At 44.8% G+C, this 13,638-nt stretch overlaps 1 protein-coding gene across 1 annotated transcript in view; it reads left to right on the top strand.

Moving 5' to 3' along the window:
• Positions 1-13,638, top strand: part of KIAA1328 — a 237,882-nt gene that overhangs the window by 91,376 nt on the left and 132,868 nt on the right. The window contains exon 6 of the mRNA XM_081319270.1: positions 5,333-5,460. Within this exon, the coding sequence (XP_081175396.1) occupies positions 5,333-5,460 (128 nt within the window). The remainder of the gene's footprint in view (positions 1-5,332; positions 5,461-13,638) is intronic.

The raw sequence follows: 13,638 nt of genomic DNA, 5'->3' as shown, positions 1-13,638 counted from the left end.
GTTGATGCTGCAGGCCTTATTATATCCCTGGAATTTTTCTTATTCAATTTGGCAGCTTAGGAAATAGCAATTTTCCTTGCGTTTAAAAGAAAAAAAAATCTTCAAAAATAATAATAATGCCCAAGCTCTGTTTTATAGTGGAACACATGACTGATTAACTGTCAAAAGTTGAGCAGACAGCAATGGGTCGAAAATTCAGACTGTTTGATTTTTAAATATTTTATATTTTGTCTTGTCGCTTGAGTTTAAACGAATTGGACTGTAATTTGTACTCAAAGGTCAACATTTAACTCTTGATGGATACAAATGAAGAGGCATTTTCAACCGGAAAAAGTCACTCTGGCCCCAGGTGGATGTGTTCGTTTATTATAAATTTAATTGCTGATTGTTATAACTGGGAAGTTTTCTTTTTTTTTAAAAAAAAATATGTGATCACTGATGAAGGCTTCGGAGACCATCAGAACTAATTTTTGGACCTTCCTGTTTCCTGGAAAAAAAATCAGTTATAAAACTTCCTGAAGTCCAGAGTTGCTTAGATGAGATAGACGACCATACAAATCAGATAAGCAATAGTATTCTTTCTTTCTTTCTTCCTTCCTTTCTTTCTTCCTTTCTTCCTTTCTTTCTTTCTTTCTTTCTTTCTTTCTTTCTTTCTTTCTTTCTTTCTTTCTTTCTTTCTTTCTTTTTCTTTCTTTCTTTCTTTCTTTCTTTCTTTCTTTCTTTCTTAATTTCTTTCTCTTTCTTTCTTTCTTTCTTTCTCTTTCTTTCTTTCTTTCTTTCTTTCTTTCTTTCTTTCTTTCTTTCTTTCTTTCTTTCTTTCTTTCTTTCTTTCTTCGTGGATGTTTCAGTGAATCCAGCTTCCCCGTTGGCTTTGCTTGTCAGAAGGTCGTAAAAGGGGATCATGTGACCCAGAGACACTGCAACCGTCATAAATACGAGTCAGTTGCCAAGTGTCTGAATCTTGGTCACGTGATCATGGGGACCGACCTTCTTTCCTTCCTCATATTTCTTCCTCCCCTTCCTTCCTTCCTTCCTTCCTTCTCCTCTCTCGCCTTCCTTCCTTCCTTTTTCTCACTCATTTTCTTTCCTTCCTCCTTCCCTCACTTTCCTCTTGCCTGCATTCCTTCCTTTTTCTCTCATCTTCCTTCTTTTGTTCCTTTTTTCCTTCCTGTCTCCCTTGCTTTCCTACCTCATCTTCCTTCCTTCCTTCCTTCCTTCCTTCCTTCCTTCCTTCCTTCCTTCCTTCCTTCCTTCCTTCCTTCCTTCCTTCCTTCCTTCCTTCCTTCTTGCTTTCTTGCTTTCTTTCCTGCTTTCTTTCCTGCCTTTCTTCTCTCTCTCTCTCTCTCTCTCTCTCTCTCTCTCTCTCTCTCTCTCTCTCACCCCCTCCTCCGTTCGCCACCTTTTAACGTTTTTATAAATACGTCAAGGTGGCAAACATACCTAATCCTCCTTTTGTTATCTCCACAACATCAGCTCTGTGAAGTGGGTTTGGCTGAGAGTCGTAGGACCAAAGTCACCCTGTCAATACAATATTAAAAGTAATGTTTGCTCGGTAATACGGTCACCTTCTTTTAAACCTTTAAAGTCTTTCTTGATTCAAGTTCAGCCTGGTGTTTGAAAGGTTCTTCTTTTTCAACGGAAGGAAATTCCGTATTTTGTGCGCCTGCTTCTAATGGAGGAGTTGATATATTAAACAAACCTGTGAGGTGGGATGGGCTGAGAAAGACTGATTGGCTCAAAGTCACCCAGCTGGCTTTCACAAGTAAGGCGGGACTAGAACTCATTGACTCCTTGTGATTGGCCCAAAGCCATCCAGCTATATTTGATGGCTAGGGCGGGACTAGAACTCATTGTCTCCTGGTGATTGGCCCAAAGTCACCCAGCCGGCTTTCACAACTAAGGCGGGACTAGAACTCATTGTCTCCCGGTGATTGGCCCAAGGCCATCCAGCTATATTTGACGGTAAGACGGGAGTAGGACTCATTGACTCCTGGTAATTGGCCCAAAGCCATCCAGCTATATTTGATGGCTAGGGCGGGACTAGAACTCATTGTCTCCTGATGATTGGCCCAAAGTCACCCAGCCGGCTTTCACAACTAAGGCGGGACTAGAACTCATTGTCTCCTGGTGATTGGCCCATAGCCATCCAACTATATTTGATGGCTAAGACGGGACTAGAACTCATTGTCTCCTGGTAATTGGCCCAAAGTCATATCCAGCTAAATTTGATGGCTAAGGCAGGACTAGAACTCGCCATTCCCTGGTGATTGACAAAGTCCCCCGGCCGGCTTTCATGACTAAGGCAGGACTAGAATTCACCGTCTCCTGGTGATTGGCCCCAAGTTTAACTACTACACCCAACTGGCTCTCTTCCAAACCGGCTTTAGCCGAGAGGGTCACGATGGGCTTCCATCCTCAGCTTTTTCAACTCTGGTTTGTCCGTGATTCGGTTAGTGCAACGCAACACAACCAACTTACCGATAACTCCAGTCCTTTTCTGGGCGGCTGGCCAGGTGCGGTCAAGTCTTCCCGGTTTTGCCCTCCCCTACCTCCCTGTGTCCCAGATCCATAGCTAGGCAGGCAGTGTGAAATGCAGCTGTGGGGCGCCACGTCCGTGCTTTCCCATGCCGGATGAGCGAGCGAAGGGACCGCGTGGTGACAAGCGAGGAGCGCCTTCGTCTCCTCCGGGAAATGCAGCACAGGCAGCCGAGGCAGGGGGCTTTTGCTAATATATCCTCGCAAAGGCCACGGTGGGCGGCTTCTCTAAATCACTGTCCAAATCCTGTCTTCTCCGGGAGGTCTACCAGGCTGAGCCTGCGTCTGGGGAACCGCGGGGAGCCGGTAAACAGCTTCCCATGTGGGAAACGGCGTCAAGGAAATTGATGACCGGGCCGGCCACCCGATAAATAAATCCTCTTCATTTGCATCTGGGCGCTCTTTCCATCTCCTCCCCCATTGCTTGCTTCCGTCTCGATGCATCTTTTCCTTCTTCGGCTGAATTGACATCCTGCGGTTCTGAATCTGCTTTTTGCTTATAGGAGTTACAACCACCCGGTTGGAAATTCTAGCAGAAAAGGGAAAAATTCTTTTTTTCTTTTTTTACTGGGTGCCAAAGACGTTTGGCTTGCATTCCGATAGCACTAACCCTGAATTTACAACTGTTCGTTTAAGCCACCGTTCGAAGAGGCAGGGAGTCCTTGACTTACAACAGCTTGTTTAGCGATCCTTCAGAAATCACCAGGGCACTGAAAGGAGTGGCTTATGAGCAGCTTTCTTACGACTGTTGCACAGCATCCCCATAGTCAGGGGATTTGCATTTGGAGGCTTGATAACCGCTTCACACTTAACGATGGTTGCCGCGTCCCGTGGTCACGCGATCCCTTTTTGTGACCGTCCGAACGAGCCAAGTCAATGGAGAAGTCAGATCCACTCAACAACAGTTACTAATTTAACAGCGGCAGTGATTCGCTTAGCAAGAACAGTCCTAAAACGGGGCAAAATTCACTTAACACATTTCTCACTCAGCGACATCCATTTTGGGCTCCGTTGTGGTCTCAAAGGTTGAGGACCACCTGTACAAAGAAGCTATAATAATTTTTGACGCTAAGTTAAATTTCCTTCCTTCACCCCTAAGAGTCAGCAGAGCTTGCTTTCAGCAATTAGGATGATTAAACAAGAATTATGACAAGCTTTCTGTGTGTGTGTGTGTGTGTGTCTACTTTTTTTACGTCTCTGTGACCAACCTTTATCCTGGGCGCTGATATCCAGAGAAGGTTAGAAATGGCCATAGGGAAGGCAAGATGCTGGGGGGGGGGGAAAGCCCACCCCCCAACTCAAAAACATCCTACAGAAAAATGACGTCGTTTTACGATAGTATATTTTTCAGGGTCCGTCGTGACTTCGAAAGGCCTCCCAAGTCACCGGTCGTAAGTTGAGGACTACACGTATACAAAATACAGGTCGTCCGTGACTTACGGAGCCCAACATTTCTGTGGCTAAGCGACACCATTTTTAAATGAATTTTTGCCCCCCCCCCCCTTGTGCGTCCATTCTTGCCACCGTTGTTAAGCGAGTCACTGCTGGTGTTCGATTAGTGGCACGGCCATTTAAGTGAGTCAGGCTTCCCTCCCCCCTTTGACTTTGCTTGCCGGAAGGTCCCGAAAAGGGGATCCTGTGACCCTGGGACACTGCGACGGTCGTAAATGTGAATCAGTTGTCAAGCGCCCCAATTTTGACCACAGCGATGCTGTGTGAAAAACTGACCTCAGTCATTTTTTTTCAGTGCCGTTGTATCTTCGGTCACTAAGTGAACTGTCGTAAGTCAAGGACTACGTGTGTGTGTGTATGTGTGTGTGTCTGTACACACATATACACATATATACATACACACACATATACATACACATATATATATATATATATACATACACTTATTTATTTATTTATTTATTTATTTATTTATTTATTTATTTATTTATTTATTTATTTATTTATTTATTTATTTATTTATTTATTTATTTATTTATGGGATTTATATCCCGCCCTATCTCCCGAGGGACTCAGGGCGGCTAACAACAACAAAGATTAAAGGTCTCTGTACAGTAAATTAAAAATAAAATTTGAAATGTGTGTGTGTGTGTGTATCTATCTATCTATCTATCTATCTATCTATATGTATATATGTATATATATATGTATATATATGTATATATGTATATGTATATATATGTATATGTATATATATATATATATATGTACATATATATATGTATATATATATGCGTATATCGATCAGATGGCAGTTTGGCGGGTCGAATCCTGAGTGCCGCGTAGCAGAGTGAGCGCCTGTTACTCGTCCCAACTTCTGCCAACCTAGCAGTTCGAAAGCACGTAAAAATGCAAGTAGAAAAATAGGGACCACTCCGGTGGGAAGGTAACAGCGCTCCGTGCGCCTTTGGCATCCCAGTCATGCCGGCCACATGACCACGGAGACGTCCTCAGACAAGCGCTGGCTCTTCGGCTTTGAAACGGAGATGAGCACCGGCCCCTAGAGTCAGAAACGACTAGCACGCATGTGCAGGGGAACCTTTACCTTTGCCTATACCTATACCTATACCTTGTACCTGAACCACAAAAGCCGGCCTTGTGTTGATCAAATCTTTGCTTTTTCTGAGTGTCTCTTTTTCTCCAGATGGCAAAAAAACCAAACAAACCCGGATTTGCGCTGAATTCACAGCCTGTGTGTGTGTGTGTGTGTGTGTGTGTGTGTGTGTGTCTCCTGCCTCGCCTTTTCTGCACCACAAATGTTTCCATCCTTAACTTGTTATCTCACCCCTGCAGCAACAATACCGCGAGTGCCAGGAACTGCTCAGCCTTTATCAGAAATATCTCTCCGAGCAGCAGGAAAAACTTACCCATTCCCTTTCCGAGCTGGAGGCCGCCAAGCAGAAGGAGCAGCAGGTGAGGGTCCCTCCCGCCAACAATCCTGTTTATTTCTTTCTCTTTTTCATGCATTTATTTGTATCCTGCCTTTATTATTTTCACAAACAACTCAAGGTGGCAAACACATCCAACCACTTCCTCGTGTTTTCCCCACGACAACAGCCCTGTGAGGTGGGTTGGGCTGAGAGAGAGAGAGAGGGACTGGCCCAAAGTCACCCAGCTGGCGCTCACGCCTCAGGAGGGACTAGAACTCACAGTCTCCTGATGATTGAAAGCCACCCAGCTGGCTTTCATGGCTAAGGCAGGACTAGAACTCACCGTCTACTGGTGATTGGCCCAAAGTAACCAATTGCCGTCTCCTGGTGATTGGCCCAAAGTCACCAGCTGGCTTTTATGGCTAAGGCGGGACTAGAACTCACAGTCCCCTGGTGATTGGTCCAAACTAACCAAGCCAGCTTTCATAGCTAAGGCAGAACTAGAACTCACCGTCTTATGGTGATTGGCCCAAAGTCACCATCTGGCTTTTATGGCTAAGGCAGCACTAGAACTCACCGTCTCCTGGTGATTGGCCCAAAGTAACCCAGCCAGCTTTCATAGATAAGTTAGAACTAAAATTCACCGTCTCCTGGTGATTGGCCCAAAGTCACCATCTGGCTTTTATTCCTAAGGCAGAACTAGAACTCACCGTCTCCTGGTGATTGGCCCAAAGTAATCAAGCCAGCTTTCATGGCTAAAGCAGAACTAGAACTCATCGTCTCCTGGTGATTGGCCCAAAGTAACCAATCGCTGTCTCCTGGTGATTGGCCCAAAGTCACCAGCTGGCTTTTATGGCTAAGGCGGGACTAGAACTCACAGTCCCCTGGTGATTGGCCCAAAGTAACCAAGCCAGCTTTCATGGCTAAGGCAGAACTAGAACTCACCGTCTCCTGGTGATTGGCCAAAAGTCACTCAGCGAGCTCTCATACCAAAGGTGGGACTAGAACTCAGAGACTAGGTTTGTGGAGTGGAGGAGGAGGACTGGAGGGTCCTTGGTGCTCACTTGAGCTGGGTTGTTTTCTTGCAGACATTTCGTGACCCAACTAGGGAACATCATCAGTGCTAGAAGGCAGTGGGGTTTGCTGCCTGTGTATATACAAGTGACTTGTCTTGTCAATGTTGATGGAAATATTCTTGGTGTCTCCTTAATTAGGTTGTTGTTTATTTTGTTAATTTTGTTTGTCTGAGTTGTTAGTTTCTTGATTGGGGGTGTTGTTTTACTTCTTGTTCCTTTCCAACACCGATCATGAAATGTCTGAAAGGAAAAAAAAACATGGTTGCAGAGCACCGAAGATCCCACAGTTCTCCTGATGACTTGAAAAAAAAACCCTATTGCCTGGTGGTGTCTGGACGAAGCAGAGTCGGCATGACAGTAAAGCGAGGGGGTGAACATGGAGGGACGTTGTTGGGCTTTCTTGCAAGAATCATGGAGGGGAAGTCCCAGGTGGAAAAATCTATTCAAGAGACCCAATGGTGCTTTTTCCCCCCCAAAAGGCAACTGGATGTTGTTCTGTCCTTGAAGAGGTTTCGCTTCTCATCCAAGAAGCTTCTTCAGTTCTGACTGAATGGTGGAGGATGGAAGGATTTATATTCCTTGCAGTCAGTCTGGTCGTTAGCGCTCTTTCTGAGAATCGTCGAGGCCACCGGGCGGTTTATCTGTGCCCTCGGGGCCGTCTGAAAAGTGCAAATGGGCGTGGAGCCTTTTTGGAACGGCTGAGAGGACTGTTGTAAACAGGAGATGGGTGGGCTCGTATCCCTCCTCCTCTGTTGAGGCAGGACTGTTCAGTTTTGACAAAGTACCAGAATGCAACACAAGAAACAACGGATGGAAGCTAAAAGCCATGGATGGAAACTAATCAAGGAGAGAAGCAACCTGGAATTAAGGAGAAACCGCCTAACAGTGAGAAAGAACAATTAACCGGTGGAACAGCTTTGCCTTCAGAAGTTGTGGGTGCTCCATCACTGGAGGTTTTCAAGAAGAAACTGGACTGCCACCTGTCTGAAGTGACATAGGGCAGTGATGGCGAACCTTTTATAGACCGAGTGCCCAAATTGCAACCCAAAACCCACTTATGCATCGTCGGGTGCCGGGTGGGCGTGGCCCATTGGATGGGCGTGGCTGCGGTGCTAACGGCAGACTGGGTGGGACTAAATCAATCAATTCCAACTTTGGAATCAATCAATTCCAACTTTGGAATCAATCAATTCCAACTTTGGAATCAATCAATTCCAACTTTGGAATCAATCAATTCCAACTTTGGAATCAATCAATTCCAACTTTGGAATCAATCAATTCCAACTTTGGAATCAATCAATTCCAACTTTGGAATCAATCAATTCCAACTTTGGAATCAATCAATTCCAACTTTGGAATCAATCAATTCCAACTTTGGAATCAATCAATTCCAACTTTGGAATCAATCAATTCCAACTTTGGAATCAATCAATTCCAACTTTGGAATCAATCAATTCCAACTTTGGAATCAATCAATTCCAACTAAATCAATCAATTCCAACTTTGCGAGATCTTTTTTTTCCCCGCGAGAAGTTGAAATCGATTGATTGAACCTTTTTTTTTTTTTGCAGATGGCAGCGGAGGCCTAAAGTGAAAAGATTTTATAAAACCCAGCTGAAGGCCTAGGACTGGGGCGACGGCACGCCACACGTGCCACAGGTTCGCCACCACGGCCATAGACTAGAGGAGGGGCTGGACTAGAATTCCTCAATCAGCCATCAATCTATTCTGATTGATGGCCTTCTTGACCCCTGTTTCCAACCAGCATTCCTTTCTGTCCAGAATGTGGACTTTGCTGTCTTCAAAAGGGTGGCCTTTGTCTTTCAAATGCAGATGGACTATTGAATTGTGTCCCGATGGGTTTGTTCTCCTAGTGTTGTGCCATGCATTGGTGAAGTGAGTCCTTTTTCCCCCCAATCTACATGGAGATCCTTCTAGCTTGCTATCCTAAGGTGTCCACCTTATAGGTCTTTCCAAGGTTATCTGTGCTATGACAATCCAGGACCTAAAAATGCTCTTGATAATAGGATGGGATAGGGTAGAGTAGGGTAGGGTAGGGTAGGGTAGGGTAGGGTAGGGTAGGATAGGATAGGATAGGATAGGATAGGATAGGATAGGATAGGATAGGATAGGATAGGATAGGATAGGACAGGACAGGATAACAGTGTTGGAAGGGACCTTGGAGGTCTTCTAGTCCAGCCCCCTGCTCAAGCAGGAGACCCTATACCATTTCAGACAAGTGGCTGTCCAGTCTCTTCTTAAAAAACCCCAGTGATGAAGCACCTACAACAGTGTTTGCCAACCTTAGGAACTTTAAGATGGAGGACCCAAAACTTCTGGAGGCAAGCTGTTCCACTGGCTAATTGTCCTCACTGTTAAAAAGTTTCTCCTTAAATGTCAGGTTGCTTCTCTCCTTGATTAGTTTCCACCCATCGTTTCTTGTCTCGCCTTCTGGTGCTTTGGAAAATAAGTTGACCCCCTCTTGTTGGGGGCAGCCCCTCAAATACTGGAACACCGCTATCCTGCTCAAGCAGGAAACTTTATACCATTTCAGATGTGGTTGCCCAATCTGTTTTTAAAAAACTTCCAGTGTTGGAGCATTCACAACTTCTGGAGGCAAGTCACTCCACTGGTTAATTGTCCTAATTGTAGTATACCAGTTTTGACTTTAAAATAAACCCGGGCAAGAACGCCATATAGATATTTTACTAAGATTTCCTGAAACTTAGGAGACCCAGCAATTCCTGGGCTCATCTCTGTTTGGTATATCTCAGAGATATGGAAGAGCTGAGATGAAATAGTCCTTGATTCACAGTCTGATGCCTCCATCTCAAAATTTCGTCTTGGCTTACCCGAGAAAAATGGTGCCAAAATGATTTAAGACAGAGCTCTTGTGGAGTCAATAATCAGTAACTGGAACGTGAGTCTCTCTCACTCACTCATTCACTTTCTCTCTCTCCCTCTCTCTTTTTTTTTTGTATGTGCGTCTGAGATAAAGTTAATTCCATTTGAAAAGATACTTAAGGTGACACGAATTGAATTATTCAAACCGGCTTTCTCAGCATTAACTCTAGGTTAATATCTCATGATGCCTCCGGTTTCATTACTGGAGTTTTAAGTACATAACTTTTTATAATAAATTCAATACCGAGAAGCTGGGCTGAAATTGGTTTACTTTCTAGCTAGCCATAAAAAAAAACCACGGGATTAATTGTAAAGTGAATATTAAAGTGGTCACCGAACTTGGCTCAGACAGATGTGGAAATAACCCTGCTGGCAGGTTGGGCAGAATGTGGAAGGTTAAAAATATTAAAATATAGTTAAGGGTGTTCCATCAAGAAGCATTTGAGACCATTTTCTCCACAGTGACCTTCAGTCAGAATATAACTGGAAAGGGGCCTTGGAGGTCTTCTAGTCCAGCCCCCTGTTCAAGCAGGAGAGCCTATACCTGTAGTGGCAAACCTATGGCACGCATGCCACAGGTGGCATGCAGAGCCCTCTGTGTGGGCACGCGTGCCGTCACCCCAGGGTTTTATAAAACCTTTTCATTTTAGGCCTCCACCACCATGTGCAAAAAAAAAAGGTTCAATCAATCAATTTCAACTCGCGGGGGAAAAAAAAAGATCTCGCAAAGCTGGAATTGATTGATTGAACTTTTTAGTCCCACCCAGTCTGCCGTTACCACCGCAGCCACACCCACCCAATGGGCCACGCCCACCCGGCACCCGACGATACATAAGTGGGTTTTGGGTTGCAGTTTGGGCACTCGGTCTCTAAAAGCTTCGCCATGACTGGCCTATACCATTCCACACAAGTGGCTGTCCAGTCTCTTCTTCAAAACCTCCCGGGGAATTCTGGGAGTTGAAGTCCACAAGTCTTAACAGTTGCCACATTTGGAGTCTCCTGCTTTACAGGGAGGGAAAAACATGGTCAAATCGCTCCAGGATGGAAACAGGCAAAATTTTGACTAAGTTGTGTTTCTTCTGAGGATTGGGGAGCCCAGCGGGTGCTTTGGTCTTTTCTTTGGCCCAAGGTCACCGCCGTTGTAGATCCAGCTCAGACTGTTCTGTTGACGGTTCACATGACATTAAAAGGAGAAAGAGCTAACTGGACAGTTTTCCCATCCCAGCTTGTGAACTTGGGGAGCCAAAATGCAGCAACCGAGATTAGCAAGCCAGATATGGTGAGTTCTAGTCCATCCTTAGGCATGAAAGTGACCTGGGTGACTTTGGGTCAATCACCAGGAGATTGTGAGTTCTAGTCCATCCTTAGGCATGAAAGCGACCTGGGTGACTTTGTGCCAATCACCAGGAGATTGTGAGTTCTAGTCCATCCTTAGGCTTGAAAACTACCTGGGTGACTTTGGGCCGATCACCAGGAGATTGTGAGTTCTAGTCCATCCTTAGGCATGAAAACTACCTGGGTGACTTTGGGCCAATCACCAGGAGATTGTGAGTTCTAGTCCATTCTTAGGCATGAAAGCTACCTGGGTGACTTTGGGCCGATCACCAGGAGATTGTGAGTTCTAGTCCATCCTTAGGCATGAAAGCTACCTGGGTGATTTTGGGCCAATCACCAGGAGATTGTGAGTTCTAGTCCATCCTTAGGCTTGAAAACTACCTGGGTGACTTTGGGCCAATCACCAGGAGATTGTGAGTTCTGTCTTAGGAGGAAGATGAGACATGTTCACCACCTTGAGTGGTTTAAACAACAAACAAACAGTGAGGCAGGACAGAAATAAATAAATAAATAAATAAGGGAAGTCTCGTGAAGGTTCTTTGGAATCTCATTCTTGAACCAGGTGGATTTATCTTACGGTGTCACCCAAACCTATGATGAGAAATATAATTGATGCAGATTTCAGCTTTTAGAACATTCCTGTGTGGCAAAGCGATACCAAGAGTGGCGTAAGAGGCCAGAGTTTGACAGAGCCGAAACCCTGATCGAGAGAGCATCCATGCACGTATGAATATGTCTCTGTGTAACCGTCCATCTAAAAGTTGGACATGAAGGAGAAGCTCACTAGATACCTCTCGGATACAAACGTTTTCGGGTCCAAGTCCTATTCCGGGGCTCCGTTGCTGGTAGCAGGCATTGCAGGACGATGGGTGATGAATGCCGTGGGCAGGCAGCTTCTTTTGCAGGTAGCCTTTCAAGATATAAATTAGCCTTTGGAGCATTTTATCATTTGCAAGAGCAGCTTTATAAATTATAGACCTGTGCGGGTTCCGTGAATTTACGGCCCGACCGTTTCTCTCTTAGCTTCGCCCTCCCCCCCGCCCCCCAGGATCAAACAGAAGTAAGAAATGGGATTGTCTATATGGGGATCCTTCGTCATCCAGGTCGCGGTTGTCCCAAAGGTGCATTTTTTCAGGAGGCAACTGGACTTGCTTGTTTTTCCTTTGAAGACGTTTTGCTTCTCATCCCAGAAGCTTCTTCAGCTCTTGACTGGAATGGTGGGGAATGGAAGGATTGATACTCCTTGCAGACAACTGGTCATTTATTTTTATTATTTTTATTTTTATTTTAATTCCATTTATATCCCGCCCTTCTCCGAAGACTCAGGGCGGCTTACAAGCTTAGCAGTAGCCTTCATTCTATGTATATGCCTGCTTATTAGGGCTTTCACACACACCCCAAGCGGCATTATTACAAAGTCAGCTTATTGCCCCCAACAATCTGGGTCCTCATTTTACCTACCTGGGAAGGATGGAAGGCTGAGTCAACCTTGAGCCTGGTGGGACTCGAACCTGCACTAATTGCAGGCAGCTGGTGTTACTTAGGGAGGCATTAGCCCACTGCTCCACCAAGGCTCTATTTGCGCTCTTTTAGAGACTCATTGAGGCCACCTGGAGGTTTCTCTGTATCTTCAGGGTCACTTGAGTGGTGCAAATGTGGAGCCTTCTTGGAACTGTTGAAAGACACAACAACGCAGTCCTTTCAGCAGTTCCAAGAAGGCTGCACGCCCATTTCATTACCCAACTAGGTAACTTCATCCATACTAGATGGGAGTGGGGTTTGCTTTCTGTTTATGTACTAGTCGCTTCCATGTCAGTGTTGGTGGGAATGTTCTTGGGGGGGTTTCTCGGTGAGGTTGTTGTTTTCTCAGTGTGTAACTAACCAAGAGCACTGATGCTGTTACCTAGTTCGGTAATGAAACGTTTGCAAAAAAAAACAAAAAACCAACCAAGCTCGGACAGCACCAAGGACCCCCAAAATCCTTTTCCTCCTCCTCTTCTTCCATTCCTCAAAGCCCACTTGAGGGGCTGCCACAAAGACGAGGAGGTCACGTTACTCTCCAAAGCACCAGAGGGCAGGACAAGAAACAACGGTTGGAAACTGAACAAAGAGAGAAGCAACCTGGAATTAAGGAGAAACTTCCTGACGGTGAGGACAATCAACCAGTGGAACAGCTGGCCACCAGAAATGGTGGGTGTTCCATCCCTGGAAGTCTTTAGAAAGAGGCTAGCCCAGGGGTAGGCAACCTCGGCTCTTTTATGACTCATGGAATTCAACTCCCAGAATTCGCTGACTCAGGAATTCTGGGAGTTGAAGTCCATGAGTCATAAAAGAGCCAAGGTTGCCTACCCCTGGGCTAGATAGTCACTTGTCTGAGATGATGTAGATTCTCCTGCTTAAGCGGGGGGCTGGAGTAGAAGACCTCCAAGGTCCCTTCCAATTCTATTCTATTCTATTCTATTCTATTCTATTCTATTCTATTCTATTCTATTCTATTCTATTCTATTCTATTCTATTCTATTCTATTCTATTCTATTCTATTCTATTCCATTCCATTCCATTCCATTCCATTCCATTCCATTCCATTCCATTCCATTCCTATTCTATTCTATTCTATTCTATTCTATTCTATTCTATTCTATTCTATTCTATTCTATTCTATTCTATTCTATTCTATTCTATTCTATTCTATTCTATTCCATTCCATTCCATTCCATTCCATTCCATTCCATTCCATTCCATTCCATTCCATTCCATTCCATTCCATTCTATTCTATTCTATTCTATTCTATTCAGTTGGGTCATGAAACGTCTGCAAGAAAACAACAAAGCTTAGAGAGCACCAAGGACCTTGTTGGCTATTTAAATATCTGCCACTCCTATCTCGGCCAGAGGTGCATTAGGCT

Source organism: Vipera berus, assembly GCF_964194415.1.
Source record: "Vipera berus genome assembly, chromosome: 2".
NCBI classification, from domain to species: domain Eukaryota; kingdom Metazoa; phylum Chordata; class Lepidosauria; order Squamata; family Viperidae; genus Vipera; species Vipera berus.
Note: the sequence above shows the minus strand (reverse complement) of the source record. Positions and strands in the feature narration are given on the sequence as shown.